Source organism: Otolemur garnettii, unplaced genomic scaffold, assembly GCF_000181295.1.
Source record: "Otolemur garnettii isolate 467f Iridium unplaced genomic scaffold, OtoGar3 scaffold00018, whole genome shotgun sequence".
NCBI lineage: Eukaryota > Metazoa > Chordata > Mammalia > Primates > Galagidae > Otolemur > Otolemur garnettii.
In genome coordinates this window covers 21520930-21537937 of record NW_003852413.1, presented here as the reverse complement: position 1 = coordinate 21537937, position 17008 = coordinate 21520930, and the positions used below count along the sequence as shown (strand labels likewise).

General features: G+C 47.2%; 2 protein-coding genes across 2 annotated transcripts in view; one reads left to right on the top strand and one right to left on the bottom strand.

Moving 5' to 3' along the window:
• CNTNAP1 (contactin associated protein 1) overlaps positions 1 to 3024 on the top strand; it is a 15481-nt gene extending 12457 nt beyond the window's left edge. Inside the window, exons 21-24 of the mRNA XM_023511243.1 lie at positions 441 to 534; positions 725 to 970; positions 1074 to 1121; positions 1666 to 3024. Of these exons, the coding sequence (XP_023367011.1) occupies positions 441 to 534; positions 725 to 970; positions 1074 to 1121; positions 1666 to 1958 (681 nt within the window). The 3' untranslated portion in view covers positions 1959 to 3024. The remainder of the gene's footprint in view (positions 1 to 440; positions 535 to 724; positions 971 to 1073; positions 1122 to 1665) is intronic.
• Positions 3025 to 3283: 259 nt separating this feature from the next.
• Positions 3284 to 17008, bottom strand: part of EZH1 (enhancer of zeste 1 polycomb repressive complex 2 subunit) — a 28192-nt gene continuing 14467 nt past the window's right edge. The window contains exons 10-20 of the mRNA XM_023510980.1: positions 15308 to 15488; positions 14562 to 14758; positions 12820 to 12911; positions 11816 to 11856; positions 11206 to 11331; positions 8856 to 9034; positions 8258 to 8353; positions 7736 to 7817; positions 6490 to 6570; positions 5999 to 6083; positions 3284 to 5718 (exon numbers count right to left, since the gene is read on the bottom strand). Coding sequence (XP_023366748.1) covers positions 5658 to 5718; positions 5999 to 6083; positions 6490 to 6570; positions 7736 to 7817; positions 8258 to 8353; positions 8856 to 9034; positions 11206 to 11331; positions 11816 to 11856; positions 12820 to 12911; positions 14562 to 14758; positions 15308 to 15488 — 1221 coding nt within the window. The 3' untranslated portion in view covers positions 3284 to 5657. The remainder of the gene's footprint in view (positions 5719 to 5998; positions 6084 to 6489; positions 6571 to 7735; positions 7818 to 8257; positions 8354 to 8855; positions 9035 to 11205; positions 11332 to 11815; positions 11857 to 12819; positions 12912 to 14561; positions 14759 to 15307; positions 15489 to 17008) is intronic.

Here is a 17008-nt window from a genome sequence, read left to right as displayed (position 1 = left end):
TTGTTTTTTTTTTTTTTTTTTGAGACAGAGCCTCAAGCTGTCCCCCTGGGTAGAGTGCCGTAGCATTACAGCTCACAGCAACCTCCAACAACTGGGCTCAAGTGATTCTCCTGCCTCTGCCTCCCAAGTAGCTGGAACTATAGGTGTCTGCCACAACGCCCAGCTATTTTTTGGTTGCAGCCATCATTGTTGTCTGGCAGGCCTGGGCTGGATTCGAACCTACCAGCTCAGGTGTCTGTGGCTGGTGCCTTAGCCGCTTGAGCCACGGGTACCAAGCCAAGTTTTGGGGTTTTTTAAAAAACATCAAATACCATACTGGGCTCAGGAGTTGCAGTTGCCCAGTTTGGAATGAATGGGACTTACCTGGTTGGCACCACCAGTTTGGACAGAGTTAGAATTCTTTTGTGGTCTCAGTCACCTCCCCTTACTGCCCCCCCCAGGTGGACTACTTCCCACTGACAGAACAGAAGTTCTCCCTGTTGGTGGACAGCCAGTTGGACTCTCCCAAGGCCTTGTATCTGGGGCGCGTGATGGGTAAGCTCTGAGTGTGGGTGAGTTAGGGGCAAAGAATGCTGGGTAAGGTCCTGGAGCCTACTGGAGAGTGAAGGAAGTGGGAATGGCAGTGAGGGTGGTGAGAAAGATGAGTGGGAAACCTACAGATGGATGGAGGGGCAGGGCCTCTGAGTGGTCCAAGACCCTCTTTCTGGGCCTACCTCTCCCTCAGAGACAGGAGTCATTGACCCAGAGATCCAGCGCTACAACACCCCAGGTTTCTCAGGCTGTCTATCTGGTGTTCGATTCAACAATGTGGCCCCCCTGAAGACCCACTTCCGATCCCCTCGACCCATGACTGCTGAGCTGGCTGAGGCCCTTCGAATTCAGGGAGAACTGTCTGAATCTAACTGTGGCGCTATGCCACGACTCATCTCAGAGGTGCCTCCTGAGCTTGACCCCTGGTATCTTCCCCCAGGTACACCCCCAGGACACAGAAGAGGGAAGGGGGTATGACAGGGAAGGGAAATGATTCTTAATTTGGTAGAGGGACCTCCTGACTGGTGCTCTCTCCTCCTCAGACTTTCCGTACTACCATGATGACGGATGGGTGGCCATACTCTTAGGCTGTGAGTAGCATTGAAGACCACCCTCTGACTGGCAGCAGTCTCTCCCTACCCTGATCCCCATGGCTGAGGGGTGGTTGGATGCATGATGGTACAAAGGATAAGATAGGTGATACTGAAGGGAGTACGCAGAGTGGACATAAAGTTCGTGTGCAACTTAAAATGCTAAATCACACACGAACTTTTTGTCCACCCTGTATATTGGGTTGGAGATTTCTTAATATTTAAGGGTGCTATAAATTTTTAATTGAAATGAGATATTAAAAAGGGCTATAGTTGAGAGATGGGGAGATAAGGATATAGTAACATCTAGAGAGATGAAAAAGTGGGTTAACTATCAGGAATGCAGAAAGAGAATATTATAATTAGAAGTTGTCAGGGGATAAGCTAGGAATTCAAACTTATAGATATGTAGGAATAGTTTGTGTTTTTGGAAGCTGACTGTTGTACACATAGGCTTTAGACCAAAGAATACAGGTATGTGTGTTTCTATGAGTAGGTGAAATCCCAAAGATCTGCTCTGAATTGTTCCCTTTCTTCCTTTCAGTTTTGGTGGCCTTCCTGCTGCTTGGGCTAGTGGGAATGTTGGTGCTTTTCTACCTGCAACATCATCGCTACAAGGGCTCCTACCACACCAACGAGCCCAAGGCGACCCATGATTACCATCCTGGAAGCAAGGCCCCCCTACCTGCTTCAGGCCCTGCCCAGGCCCCCACTCCTACACCAGCTCCTACCCAAGTTTCAGCCCCAGTTCCAGTCCCAGTCCCAGCCCCAGCCCCTGGCCCTGGCCCCCGGGACCAGAATCTACCCCAGATCTTGGAGGAGTCCAGGTCTGAATGAATCAGAAGGGCTTCAGGGACCAAGTTCAACTCCTCCTCTGAATTCCCTAAGTCCTGTCTCTTCCCAACCCTGTCAGGGACATTTGGCTTCTCTTAGCTGGCTCTGCTCATCCAGAGGATACTCCCCCATCCACCCCGCTAAGTTTGGTGGGCAGAGCTACAGATGGGACCCAAGGGAGTGGCCGAGCCTCACTGCCTAAACCAATGCCCTGCTCAGTCCCATTTCCCTAGGCTCCTGGCTGTTTGCCTGCCCCAAAGGAGAAGCCTCAGGAGGCTGAGGCAGGCCCTCCCTGCCATCCCTGTCCCAGCTGCTGCCAGGGATTAACAACAGAGTGTAGGGGAGATTAACTGCCTCCCTTCCAACACATACTATCAGCAGGGACAGATGTGTGGGATTGCAGGGTTGTCCAGGGTATGGGGGGAGGAGGCTGCTAAATCCTATCCCAGCCTCCCCCCACCCTGCAGAATGTCTTCCATATGTGTCCACTCAGCTGGGGGCTCGGGAGAACTTCATTGCTGTCCCTCACCCCCTTTTTGTTTTTTTACACAGAGACCAAAAGGCCTCAGATTAGCACCTTAGTACCTCCGCTGCTTCACATGCTTTAGCCAAAGCCATAAAAATCCTGCAATATAAAATAATGCAACCCTCAAACTAGCCAGCCCTCTAGTCTTCCACCCTTTCCCAAGCCATGCAATGGCCTTTGTGCCTGCCCAAAGGCTTAGCCCCATCCAGTGCATGAGGAGCCCCCTTCCTCCGCTCAGAGATGCTGCTGCTTTTGCCCAGGAGGTCGTATTCTTTATATATATTTTTTGTTGCACAGTCTCTCCCTAGAGAAACTCTATATATTATTCTAATTTTTAAATTATCTGTTTATATATAAAAGAAAAACTCAGTCAGCTGTCCTGTCCTGTGCCCAGTCTGTAGTTTGCTTCTCCAGTGGTGGAAGTCTCATGAGTCCTGCTGGTCACTCACCCAGCCTGGTCTGGCCTCTACTCTGAAGCAGGGCTGAGCCTGTTGTGCTCTCAGACTTGGAGCTGTTCCAATAAATCAGAGTGGCAGAGCCCCAGTCTGTGTGTGGTAGCTGGCGTCGCGGTTAGGGCATAAGTGGGATGACCTTAAAGGAACTAATCTGAGGGCTTAGGAATTTCTAGGGGGAGTTCTCAGAATCCTTGCATCACCTGCCAGGGGCCTGATTGGTGCTCTTGCCAGATCCCCCACCTCCCCCATACCCAGATCAGAATGCTGAAACATCAGGCCAACCTGCTCCTGGATGGCCATCTTGGGTCCTTCCAGCCCCAAAGCACACAATACACAATCTGCCAAAATGGATTCTAACACTTTATTCAGATAAGAGGTTCACAAGCCACAAGACTTTAAAGTGCGTGAAATTCACTGGCAATAAAGCCGCACATAATACCAGCCTCCCTCAAGCCCCACCACCTTGCTCCATCCATCATTACCTGTGGGGGGAGGGGTTGAGACCCGTCATTAAAGGTGGGGGACAGCAGGGACAAAGGATGGGAGGAACAGAAGGATTAGTGGTCTGAAAATGGGAAAAGAGGGCTTGACCACAGTGATTCTGCTCGCTGAGGGGAGCATGGAGTCAGTCCAGCCTCTCAAAGGATGGAACAAAAAAAAAAACAACTTTTCACCTACTCCTCACAGACAGCCCCTGGCACTTCAGATGGGACTAATCCTTCGCTTCATCTGTCTCCAGTTTCCCCCTATAATTTATGAGTAATTCAGAGCCCCCAGTCCAGCTTGAGGGTCTCCCTGATACACACAATGAACACAGCAGATGTAGATTTCAGAATCAAGCTGGGTGCTGGCCCCATTGGGAGGGAGAAGGCTTCTGTCAGGAGTTGGCTGGGCAGGTGCTGGGTGCAGGGTGCATGTGTGCCCACCAGTATGGCGAGTGAGAATATGTGAGTGTGTGTGTGCACGTCCCACGCAAATCCCTTAGAGACAGCTGGGCCACAGGGAACCCTATTTCTTCCTTCATGAGACACTCAGCAGGATGGGAGGAAGGAAATGGCCAGAGGAGACTGGGGAAGAGAGGCTCAGACTCCCCAGAAGGGAGACATCTGTTCACTATTATGATACTCCCTAGGCTGGTCTGTACCTGCCTGAGTCCTTCCCATCCAGCAAAATGCTCCTTGTTCCCTGTCAGCTCAGCATACGGGCCCCGGACACAGGGCAGCAGCTCTTGTTGGCCCCATTCTTGTTAATTTCTTCTATGTCAAGCTAGCTCCTTCTGCCTCCTCCAGGAGATAAGGCAAGACTGGAGGAGAATCTTCCACCCCTTCTTCTCCTTCCCTCAGGAGCAGGGACCTTGGGAGACTTTAGCACAAATTCCACCCCAATATATAGACCTTCTATTCTAAAAGAAATAGTAAAGTGCTTTGCTCTGCATGAATCCCAGAGAGATGGCACCACAGATGGGACAGGTGTTCTGCCTGCTTCTTTAAGTACTCTCTACCAGTGTGCCCTGCACATGTGATGCCATCCTAAATGTGTGCAATTTAGCCCCTCACCCATCTCCAAACACATATTGCTAAATCACCCTTTCCAAACAGCAGGTGCTACAGACAGGAAAGTAGATCACACCAATGACCTTTACCCTCTCTAGTCCAGGCCTGTGCCTACCTACCTTAAAGAGATAAGCAACACAAGCCCTTAGGCCTACCCTCTATGGAGAATGGAAGGCCTGGGAAAAACTACAAATCAAGCAAATCAAGGTGCTCACACCTTGCCAGGCTCATACTTTGCCCAGGTGTTCACACTTTGCCAGGCTCACATCTTGCCAGGCTTGCACCTTGCCCAGGTGCTCACACTTTGCCAGATACACCTTCTGACACTTCATCAGTGGCAGCCTAATGTCCACCTGCAGCCACTTACCCAGAGCTTTGGCAGGAGCAAGAGTGCTGACACCTGTTCCCAGGACTCTGACAACACTTAACCCATCTCTTCAGAGCACACCGAGAAGGCTTTCTCAAGGCTTCCTGGGCCCAGGTTTAGCAGTTTACTGTCATCAGGCTGGTTCTCTTTCTCTGGCCATGCAAGGATGCCACGTAGCTTTTCTCCCCCTGGCCTTGAACATCTGCACTTAGAACCCATGCTCTTTCAGTGTGAACCCTGCCCCGAGGGAAGAGATGGTAAGGTGACCCATCTCCCTCTGAGTTCATCTGTGCAGCGTACCAGGCTTGCCTCTGACTCAGATCACCTATAGGGTCCAGGGGCCACATTTCACTCAGCCTGTCCCCTCTAGGTTTTAGGATCATAGAGATAAGCCTGACACCCTCCGATTACATAAGGACCCTTGATTGGAAAAGCTAAAATTACAGGCTAACACTTGTTAGGAATTGCCTAAGTGGAGTCCTGAGGCCCACAGCCTGGGGAGCTGACACAAAGTCATACCTAAGTCACCCACCCCAGCCTGTGCTCACTTCCTCTGAGATGCAGACGCAGTCTCCCACCTCTGCAACTCTCTCCCCAGGGAGACCAAGGCCTTGCTGCCTGTCTCCCCTCTCACTAAGACAGTCTTGTGCCCACTGACAAAGCAGAGGCCTCACTATAGAGGGCATGGGTGGGGGGTTTCTTGGTGTGGGAGACACAGTGCAGGATTTTTGAGCAGCAGTGTTGTAAGCATGAAAGCCAAGACAGTGCCGCTACCGTAAGCGCTGGTGTGGGTCTGGAGGGCTAAAAGACATCGGTCTCCCTCTCGATCCCCACATACTTGAGGGCATCAGCTTGGCTGTACCTGTCCCAGAGCAGAGAGGGGGAACCAGGTTACTCTCAAGGCTCTTATGATTGAAAGGGTGGAGACTCTCCTGTTTCACTTCCCCTCCCAGCCACTAACAGCCATTTATACCGTTCCCACTTTTGAGGTAAGGTCCCCGGGGTCAGAAGAAACAGAGCCTTAACCACCACAAGGCCCATTCCTTCATCCATATCATCCACCCAAAGCCTCAAATCTATTCCAACAGCCACCCCTTCTGGCTCTAAGGCCACCTTCCATGGACCATTACTGCCTACCTTACCTGTAATCAAAGAAGAGCTCTTCGCCAGCTTGAATTGCCCTCTTGGCAAAGATCCCAATCCGATGATCTCCATTTACCATGACCACTGCAAACAGAATAAACCAAAGGCTAGGTCAACTTCAAGTCAACCATCAGTCGAATGCTAGGCTGATTTCCTCCAAATTCCCAGTGAAAACATAAATCAAATGGAATTAAAAGCAGTCAAGGAAGGTAGTTGCCTCTATGCTTTTAGATCTGTTATTCTAGGCAGTGATATGGAGAAAGAATTATCTTTAAATCCTGTTTGTGAGAGTGTTTGTAATGTAGTCAGTGAAAAAAAGCAAAATATAAAACTGAAAGAGGGACCTAAAACGATATGATACCAGATATTAATCAGGATTACCTTTGGACAAAAATAACTCAGAGTTATGAAAAAAATTGAACAATGCATAGAAATCCTATAAATGTAGCATTTATCTCCTGCTCCACCTCCCAGGTCACTGGGAACCCACCTTTGGCATAACAGTTGGGATTCACTGAATGGTTTGCAAATCGAATTTTGTTTCCTTTCCGAGTAGCATCCACTACAAAATCTGTATAAAGCAAATCAAGGAAGACCATGAGCACAGCAGGCAACTCCACAGCTCCTTTAGCCTAAATTTAGAATCAATTAAACAATAACAGATGCAGGTTAGTCCAGTGGAAATTCTGAAGCCCAGTGTACTAACAGAAGAATGGGAAAGCAAGCAGGCTAAGAATTCAGCCTCGTGTGGGAGCTCTCCTTTGGGTTGCTTCCTCTGTTTGAATTATGATGGATTTTCTCTTCCCATCTATTGTGTAGGGAGATTTCTTTTCTTTTTTTTTTTTTGATACAGAGTTTCACTCTATCACCCTTGGTAGAGTGCCGTGGTGTCACAGCTCACAGCAATCTCAAACTCCTGGGCTTAAGTGATTCTCTTGCCTCAGCCTCGCCACAACACCTGGCTATTTTTTTGTTGCAGTTGTCACTGTTGATTTTAGTTGGCTCAGGCTGGTTTCGAACCTGCTAGGCTCAGTGTATGTGGCCAGTGCCCTACCCACTGAGCTACGGGTGCCGCCCTATTCTTTTTTTTTAAAACAGAGTCTCGGGGCAGCACTTGTGGCTCAAGGAGTAGGGTGCCAGCCCCATATACCAGGGGTGGTGGGTTCAAGCCTGGCCCCAGTCAAAACTACAAAAAATAAATAAATTAAAACAAAAACAGAGTCTCACTTTGTTGCCCTGGGTAGAGTGCTGTGGTATCATAGGTCACAGCAACCTCAAACTCTTAGGCTCAACCAATCCTCTTGCCTTAGCCTCCTGAGTAGCTAGGACTACAGGTACCCACCACAAAAGCCCAGCTATTTTTAGAGATGGGGAATAGCCCTTGCTCAGGCTATTGCTCAGGTTCAAGCCCTGGCTCAGGTCTTGAACTCCTGAGCTCAGGAGATCCACCTGCCTTGGCCTCCCAAAGTGCTAGGATTATAGGTATGAGCCACTGTGTCTGGTCATGTAGAGAGATTTCTGAGGTCTAAGTGCTCAGTGCTCTTATTATAAACACAATCTGGACCCAGAGATTCTCCCAAAGTAAGTCAACTATGGCACATGGGGTCTCTGAATTCCATCTTGCTCCCTTGCACTATGCATCTCTTGGAAGACTGAGAGCTGATCTTGAACCTGGATTACAGCAAGGGACATTTGGCATAAAGACCACCTTGGGACAAGATGTGGAGACTCCATACCATTGTTGAGGTTGAAGAGAAAGCTGGACATGTATTTGTCATAGACCTTTCCTCGTCGATCAGCCTCATCCTGAGAGATGAGCTGGAGAGACAGAAAAGGAACGAACAGGGAGTATCAGTATGCCTGCTCAGGGCATAGTACCCTGCCCCTAGAAATAGCTGGGAGAGGGCAGTGTCAAACATGGGTGCTTACTGAGTACCATGATGAGAATCATAAGAGAGAGAATTCAGCTTATGTTGTTTCAATGCCCACTGAGGCTGACCAGTATGGAGGCGGAAGAGAGCCCCACTATCACTCCCTCATGTGACTGGAGTTGACAAAGAGTTGAAGAACTGTGGTTTTTTTCAGGACTACAAAGAGTTCTGTAGGGTCCCCCACCCCCATCCCTCCTTGCCAGAGGTCACATGAGAACTTAGCTGAGTTATTTGGAGATTAAGTCAAAGAAGCCTGGCCCACAGAAAATCAGAGTTTCTTATCAGTATCTCCCCAGTAAGAATGTGGGCCAAATCTATAGCACTTACCTCACCACAATATTCAGAAATGAATTCGTTTTTCTGCACAGATTCTTTAATGAAGGTGCCCCATCCGGCCACATCTGAGGGGGCCAGGAGCAGGTGCTGAGGAAGAGAGCCAAGCCTCAGCCTATAGGGCTTATGCGAGTGAGGGTGTGTATGCTGATGTGTTTGCTGGGGGGCAGAGTGGAAAGAACCAGCAACTATTAAGAGGATCTGAAAGCAGAAAAAGATCTGAACTATTCTATTCTGTGGTGGGGGGTGGGTAGACAAAAAAGAGAGGTGGTTAAAAGAAACAGAGCACCTCTTCTTTTAACCCGGGGACCTCTCAGTCCTGACACTATGGGAATCCACTGCTATGTAAGAGGAAAAACTAGATAACTTCAATGATGCATCTACCTCTCTGCCCCTTTCAGTCTGGCCAGCGCAGGGGGCCACTTTTCTAATGTCTTACTAGGATAGGAAACTTTATTACTTCTATGTGTCTTTTAGGCTTTATCAAGCACTCTCACAAACCCTCTAAGTAACCAGTGGAAAGAGGATACCTGGGACAATTCTTTCTCTTCCACCCCAGTATTTGGTGCAGGGTCCTGAGAAAAGGCCTTACCTTCTTGAGGCCACGCTGGATGCTGCAGTTTTTACAGGAAACCACCTTGCAGTCCCAGTGCTCTGAGGCCCCACAGGTGAGACACAAGTCGGGGTCACACTCTCGCACGGCTAGATAGCATGGACACTGCTTAGTATTGCACTGAGTCTTACAGCGACAGCCAGGGAAACGATTCTGGCCTGGGTGGGAAGACAGGTGAGGTTAAGAAGAGCAGCAGCCGCTGGGCACCCATAACTCAACGCTTAGAGTGCTGGCTCTGTGCACTGGGTTGGTGGGTTTGAACTTAGCCTGGGCCTGCTAAACAAAAAAAAAAAAAAAAAAGAAAGAAATGTCATATGTTCAAGGACGTTTTGGCAAAATGGGAGAGAAGATCCCTTTCTAATCATCAAATACTTGTCTTTTTCTTCAGAGAAAATGGAGTGCCTCCTAATATTCATGCCTGCAAATCAAACACATAGATACAGGTCAGTTGTAGTGGCTTGTGCCTATAATCCTAGCACTGTAGGAGGCTGAGGCAGGAGGACTGCTTGAGACCAGTAATCTGAGACCCTGTCTCTACTAAAAATAGAAAAATTAGCTGGGCATGATGGTGTGCATTTCTAATCCCAGCTATCTGGGCAGCTGAAGCAGGAGGATAGGATTGATTGAGCCCAGGAGTTTGAGGCTGCAGTGGGCCTATGATGATGCCATTGCTTTCTGGTCCAGGAAGCAGAGCAAGACTCGGTCTCAAAAAAAAAAAAAAAGGAAAGAAAAGATAAAAGAAAAAAGCAGGTATATCTCCTAGAGATCCCCCAACAACACTGTCCCTCCTCCTGAGATGGAAAGTACCCCCAGAAGAAACAAAATCTGTGCTTTTCACTGTACATCCTCACCATCAAAACAAGTGTCATTATGAGAACAGAATGCATCCGTTCTATGCCACCTTCCTCCACCCACTGCCCGCCCTAGCGCAAGCACCTTTCTGCTGTGGCTAAGATTGATATCTACTATGGGTGAGGAGGTATTTCTAGCATACCCGCCTGGGCATCAAGTTCTGCAAGCTCTGGGGACTGCCATCAAACTACTCAGCCCTGAGTGGGGAAGGGCACAGGGTGAGGTATAAGAAGTGAAAGAGAAGCACCATTAGCCTCTGCTGACATCCAGGCCCCTGTCTCCTACCTGACATTAAGACTCCACCTAGTAAGTAAAATCAGACATACACAGACTGGCACCTGAAAAAGATTTGAATCAAAACAATTTGTTTTTTTTTTTTTTTTTTTGAGACAGAGCCTCAAGCTATCCCTCTGGGTAGAGTGCCATGGCATCACACTCACAGCAACCTCCAACTCCTGGGCTCAAGCGAGTCGCCTGCCTCAGCCTCCCAAGTAGCTGGGACTACAGGCGCCCACCACGACGCCTGGCCATTTTTTGGTTGCAGCCATCATTGTTATTTGGCGGGCCCGGGCTGGGGATTCGAACCCGCCACCTTAGGTGTATGTGGCTGGCACCTTAGCCGCTTGAGCCACAGGCACCGAGCCAATTTGGGTTTTTTTTGAGACAGGATCTCATATTATTGCCTGGGCATGAGGGGAGTGGCATGATCACAGCTCACTATAACCCTGAACTCCTGCCTCAGCTTCTTGAGTAGCTAGGGATATAGGTGCCTGCCACCATGTCTGGTTAATTTTTAAATTTTTTGTAGAGCTGGTGTCTTGCTATATCGCCGAGGCTTGACTAGAACTCCTGGCCTCAAGCAATCCTCCCACCTCAGTCTCACAAAGCACTGGGATTATGGGCACCTGGCCCCCAGATTTCCATGTTTCTTAATTCTCCTCTGGAGGGCAAAGTGGGGAGAGCTTTGATTACTGAATAATTGCTGCTTTTAAAATCATGAACCTTAGGGTTTTCTAAAAATGATTCTTTTTTTTTTAAGACAGAGTCTCACTATGTCATCCTCGGTAGAGTGCCTTGGCGTCACAGTTCACAGCAACTTCAAACTCTTGGGCTTAAGCGATTCTCTTGCCTCAGCCTCCCAAGTACCTGGGAGTACAGGCACCTGCCAAAATGTTTGGCTATTTTTTTGTTGCAGTGGCTTAGCTGGCCTGGGCTGGGTTCAAACCCGCCACCCTCGGGTCCAGGAAGCGGAGCAAGACTTGGTCTCCTGCTGGCGCCGTAACCACTGTGCTATGGGTGCCGAACCCCCCAAAATGACTTTTCCATATCTTAAGCATCTTGTTTTGTCTAGAGAATGCCTAAAACACAGCTAAGAGAGGTATCAGAAAGCTCGCAAGCAGCAAAGGACAGAGCAAGAGGGGAGCCTGGGACATAGTGAGGCTATTTTGGTGACTACAGGGAAATGTAGCACGCTTACAGTCTGGGTTGCACTGGCAGAACTTCTCACAGAAATTCTGAGTCATGATGCAGGGGCAGGTGCTGTCACAGGGGCGGTCTGGGTGATCGCAGGGTTGGTAGTTGTACACTTGTGTGGAAGAGTTATCTAGGAGAGAGAAGAACAGATCTGACACTGCTACAACCCTACTCCCCAGCTGCTCTACTGACCAAGTGTCTAATCACCCACTTCAAAGGAGACTCGTTTGAACTATCACCTTGGACGCACATTTAATACTTAGAAGATATCACAGTTAACCCTTGTTCATAAGGCAAGACAGGGTGATTTGCTTTGTGGGGAGGGTGTGGAGATAGTGTAGAATAGCAGGACAGACATTCTAAACATTAAACGAGGTCTGGAACCCAGCAAATGGCACACTGCAAAAGTCAGAGACCACAAGGCCAGAACTCTACACTCTAAGAGGCCTTCTCAGCTGCAGTGAGAAGCTGAGCTGTTCTCAGCTGCTGCAGAGAAATGTGCAATGAGCGGAAGCAGTGCAGGGTCAGCACCTGCAGCCATAGGTGGGGCAGGGTGATGGTCACAGAACGAGACCTCGTATTGAACTGATGAAGAACACCCTGGTGAAACCAACCTTTCTTCAGCTGAATTTTCCTGCAGTGTGCAGCCCACAACCTGAAAAAGAGAGAAAGGATGGTTCTGGCTCATGGCCCTTGGGAACTCTACAGACGCAGGTAAATAACAATGTGACTTGCAATCAGAGACTGTGGTTTGGTGATGAGGGTGAGGGGAGTATCCTCCCAAAGCCCTACTTTGGCACACAGAAGCTAAGAGTTCATTCTCAATCCCATTGGCCCCTGCTACAAGATTTAAACTTAAACACAATTCCCACCCAAACAAACATAAAAGGACAAAATACAGAAACAAAACAAAGCCCAATGCTATATGTCTATTATAATGCTATTGTTTCTCTTTCCCTTTCCCTGGTGCTGAGGTGGAGATGTGGGGGAGTCTCAAGATGGAGAGGTAGAAAGGTCTTTCAGGATCTTCTCTGAAAGAAGTGAAAGGGAAGAGTCACAGGGATTTCCTCCTGTATCTAGAACTACAGTAAGCTCTTTCCTTCGATGGGTGACAGTCATCAGGGAATAAAGCCAGAAAGAGTGCCAATTTTTTTTTCAAGAGTGCCAATTTTTTAAAAAACTTCCAACCCTAAGTAAAAGCTAGCTAGAAGACAGTGTTATTATACAACTTAGAAAAATAATACAAGTGCCAACACAATGAAAAGGATTCTGGTCAGAGTTGAGAATGGGTAAGGTGGTAACTAACCACCCAACAAGGAGAAATGGCTTCAGGGTGAAGCCTTGAGGGCAGTTCATGTCCTACTGGCCAGGAGTGTCAATGGAAAATGAAAAACCAGACAGTCATTTTACAGTCCACTGCATCTAGGGACAGGGGAAGGGCTGGTCCATGGAACACACACTCAGGGAGCACTGAGAAGGGTGGCCCTCAGTTGTGTGATTCCAAACTGATTGGCTCACACAGCCTGTGCAGGGGCTGAAGAGGGAGGCAGATGGGAAGTCCAAGGGGAGGTCAGAGCACAGGTTAACAGCCTGGCCACAGAGAATCCTTTGTCCTTGCCTGTGCTTCCTTTTCTTCTTCTGTGAGGGGTTCATGAGTTCATCTGTTGGCAGCTTCAGGATAAGTGATTCTTTGACTGCAAACTGAAAGACCTGGAAGACAAATCCAACAGGGTCTGTCTCTCCTTCTCAGCAAGGTGGTCAGATAAGTGGCTATGCTGGGTGCTGGGCTGGTGGGGGACTTGGAGAGCTCAGAGGTATCTCCTCAGTCAGGGAGAGACAGAGCACCATTGGGACATTGGGTCACTGGCTCTAAAGTTAATTCCTAATCATACATCCTGACTCCAGAAGGGAGAAATACTGAGCTCAGTAATACCTTCCCTGGTCAGCAGCTATTGCTCTTTCTACCAAGCATGGGTAGAAGAGTAGGCTGATTCTTACCTACAGTCTCTGCCTCTTTTTAGGAAGGACAACTTTGTGTGCCTTGTGTACCGACAAGCAAGGCAGGACAGGAACCGTTCCACTGGGGTAAACACTAGCTCCCTCTGTTGGTATAAAGATGTCAGAGCCTTGACTGCTTCCATAGGGCAGCAGTTTGGAAATGCTGGCTCCTCCTGCTGCTTCTCTTCTAGCACTTTCTCTCTCTCTCTCTCTCTTTTTTTTGAGACAGTCTTACTTTGTCACCCTTTGTAGAATGCTGTGCCGTCATAGCTTACAGCAACCTCAAAGTCTTGGGCTTAAGTGATTCTCTTGCCTCAGCCTCTCAAGTAGCTGGGACTACAGGTACCCACCCCAGTGCCCAGCTATTTTTAGATACAGGTCTCTCTCTTGCTCAGGCTGGTCTCAAACTCCTGAGCTCAAGCAGTCCACCTGCCTCAGCCTCCCAAAGTGTTGGGATTACAGGCGTGAGCCACCGCAGCCAGCCCTTCTCGCACTCATTTTTAGCTTTTCCTTTTTCTTGTTGGCCACAGGCCCTCTGAAAACTATAAATCTTCTAAAGAAAGTACATTTAGTCAAGAATTTTTCTGGCATACAATTCCGTACACTTTGTGGTTGAGAACCTGTGGCTGAGGGAAATACGTATGAGGTCCAAAAAGAAAGCAAAGGGCACTTTGACTCATAGTTCTATTAACTGTTCGAAGTAAAGAAGCACAAAGAAGAGGCCACAGAGACTCCTCCAGAAGTTAGGAAGCCAAGTGAGCAAGTGCTGGGGCTCCTTTCTTGTTGGACAGATGGGTCCCAACACCTACCTCCCTGCCCTGTTCTCCCTGTAGCCCTTTCCTGCCTCCAGAGCATCAGTGGCTGCTGTTAACTGTTTCTCGTAATGGTATGAGTGGGAAGGGTGAGGCCTATGCCCAGATACTGAGGTGGTAATTGGAGAATCTGGTGATAGAAAATTTGGAGAATAAAGCAGCTAAGGAAGCTGATGGAGGGAGTGGCAGCCACAGAAGCAGGAGTATGCAAGCTAAGAGAGTCTGCAGAAAGATTTGGGAGTCCTTTCTAGGGAAGGGATACCATTTAGAAAGGAGGCAAGAACAAAAAAAAGAAGCTGAAAGAGTGTAGGATCATCCATAAGAGTTAAATAGGCAGAGACAGAAGTAAGAATTCAGCAAGAAGGAGAGCAGATCCTCTGCATTATCAAGCCCTGCATTTGAGAAAGGCTCACGGATTCACTTGATGCCCCAGATCCTGAACTCAAGACAGCTTCTCCCCAGACATACAGCCTTACAAGATGACAAAGGGTTGGACAGAGCAACAGATGAAAGGAGGGTCCAAGTCTGTTCTGCCACTTTCAGACAATACCTGCTTGCATGTCTTAGTTCCCAGAAGCCTGGCTATTGAACAGAAGTTGTTGAAGTAGGTGCCATGGAAGACTCGAAAAAGAGATTCTTCAGCCCCTGTCCACTCCACAGGCTCTGATGGGGCCTCTACTACACAGAGCTGAGGTGGGGCTGGACTAGACTTCTGTTTTGTGGGTGTCTGACAGCGAGAGTTAGCCTCTAAGGGGAAGAAATAATAGAAACAGATGAGGGTAGAATGCAGTTGTCATTGGTAGTTTGTCACAAATCCAAAAGTATAATATTCTAATTAAAAGGCAGAATAGTTAGGAATGAAAATATTCCCTGTCTCCACAGGTGAACTTGTAGAAAGGATTAAGAGGGGTTTTTTTTGTTTTTTGTTTTTTTGGGATACGGGGTCTTCTCTGTTGTCTAGCCTACAATGCGGTATAGCTCACTGCAATCTCAAACTCCTGGGCTCAAGAGATCCTCCTGTCTCAACCTCTCACATAGCTGGGACTACAGGCACCCACCACACCCCTAACTTTTGTATTTTTTGGAGATGGGGTTACACGCTGGTCTTAAACTCCTGGCCTCAAGCAATCCTTCCTCCTTAGCCTTCCAAAGTGTTAGGGTATAGGCATAAGCCCTGAACCTGGCCAGAATTAACAATTTGAAAAAGGTAGTAATGTTAAGTGTCAGGCAGCAATCCTGGGTTTACCAAGAGTCCTTGCCATGGAAGAAAAGATGTTCATTTTCTGTTCACTGTACCTGAAGAACTGGAGGCCCAGTCATTGCCTGTGTCCCTGTCACTGTCCCCTTCTTTAGTCTCAGCCACAGCAGAGGCTGAAGTGTTGGAGCAGGAAGCACTGACCACGTGGTGTCTTCTCCGGCGACGACCAGAGCACTTGGAACGGGGGTTGTGGAGCATGGCGTACTCCTTTGCTCCCTCCTGCAGTGAACACATTATGGACAGGAACTAGAGAAAGCCCAGAGCCTTGTCTTTCTTAACATCTGCACAGATGCTCTTTGGGTGTGTGTGTGTTCTGTGACATGTAATGGCAACCATGTAATAATGAAAGTTGTCCTCTAATCTTAAAAAAGATATAATCTATGCAACTATGTGTATTCAGTTTTCCAGGAAGTTGTATCTAAAATTCATTTGCACACTAGTCATTTAGAATTTGAGAACATATTTTCTTACAGATAAGGAAAGAAGGTTCACAGGGAATGAGATGAGCTTGATAGAGCTAACGGTTCCAGAGGGGACAGAGAATCAAGATCTCTTTGCCTCTAGGCCACTTCTCTTTCCATTCTACCACACTACCTCTGTTTCAATAACAAAATGTATAATACTAGAATGAGTACATTGTTAATACTTAATTTTGAAACTTCCCATCTGCATACAAAACTCAGAAGAATACTGTTTCATGATTATAGCGATGCTTTTTTAAAAAAAAATCAAGTAACTATCACCCAATTTGATCACCAATATCTTTTCACCATATTTGATTCCCAAAGACTTCTAGCTGTCTTTAACTAAATCCGCTTGTAAAAAAGGAGGACTTACCACCACTAAGGCTATTAATAATATGCTATATGGCCTGAAGGAAATTCCAAAAGAGAAGTTTTAAAATTAGTTGAATCTGATATTAAGCGCCTATGCTACAGTATAAAGTACACAGCACCACTTAGAAAGTATTCTTACCTAAAACATTTAAATAAATAAAATCAAGTTTCCACAGTTAATTTCTAGGTTATGGGAAATAAGAGATAAAGAAACAAGTTGAATAACATTATGAGAAACAATAGACAAATCTAGAATGTGGGTCATCTTGCAAGACAACCAGCCTGGAACTTTTAAAAAGAAAAATAAAAGTGATGGAATCATCTGAGATTTAAAAAAGAGTAAAAAGACATAATAACCAAGTATAGTGTCTAACTGGATGATCCTGGTTTGAAACAAAACAAAACACAGCCTGTTGTGTTTTATAATCCTAGTGCTTTGGGAGGCCAGAAGTTTGAGACCAGCCTGAGCACCATTGCAAAACCTTGTCTCTACAAAAAAATTAAATAATTAGTTGGCTGTGGTCTTCATGCCTATAGTCCTAACTACTTTGGAGGCTGAGGAGGAGGATCCCTTGGGCCCAGAAATCTGAGGTTGCAGTGAGCTATGTTGATGCTACTGCACTCTGGCCAGGGCAATAGAGAGAGACCTTGTTTCAAAAAACAAAAAACAACAACAAAAAACCATTAAAACATCTATTCTTGGTAAAGCTGGAAAAAATTAAATATAGAATGAATAATAGAGGATATTATAAAATTCTGGGGCATTTTCTTTGGTGTAATAACGTGCTTATGTAAGAGAACATCTTCACTTTTAGAAGATACATGCTAAAATATTTAGCAAATAAGCATCACAGTGTCTTCAACTTATTTTCTAGTGGCTTAGCAAAAGATACACATAGATAA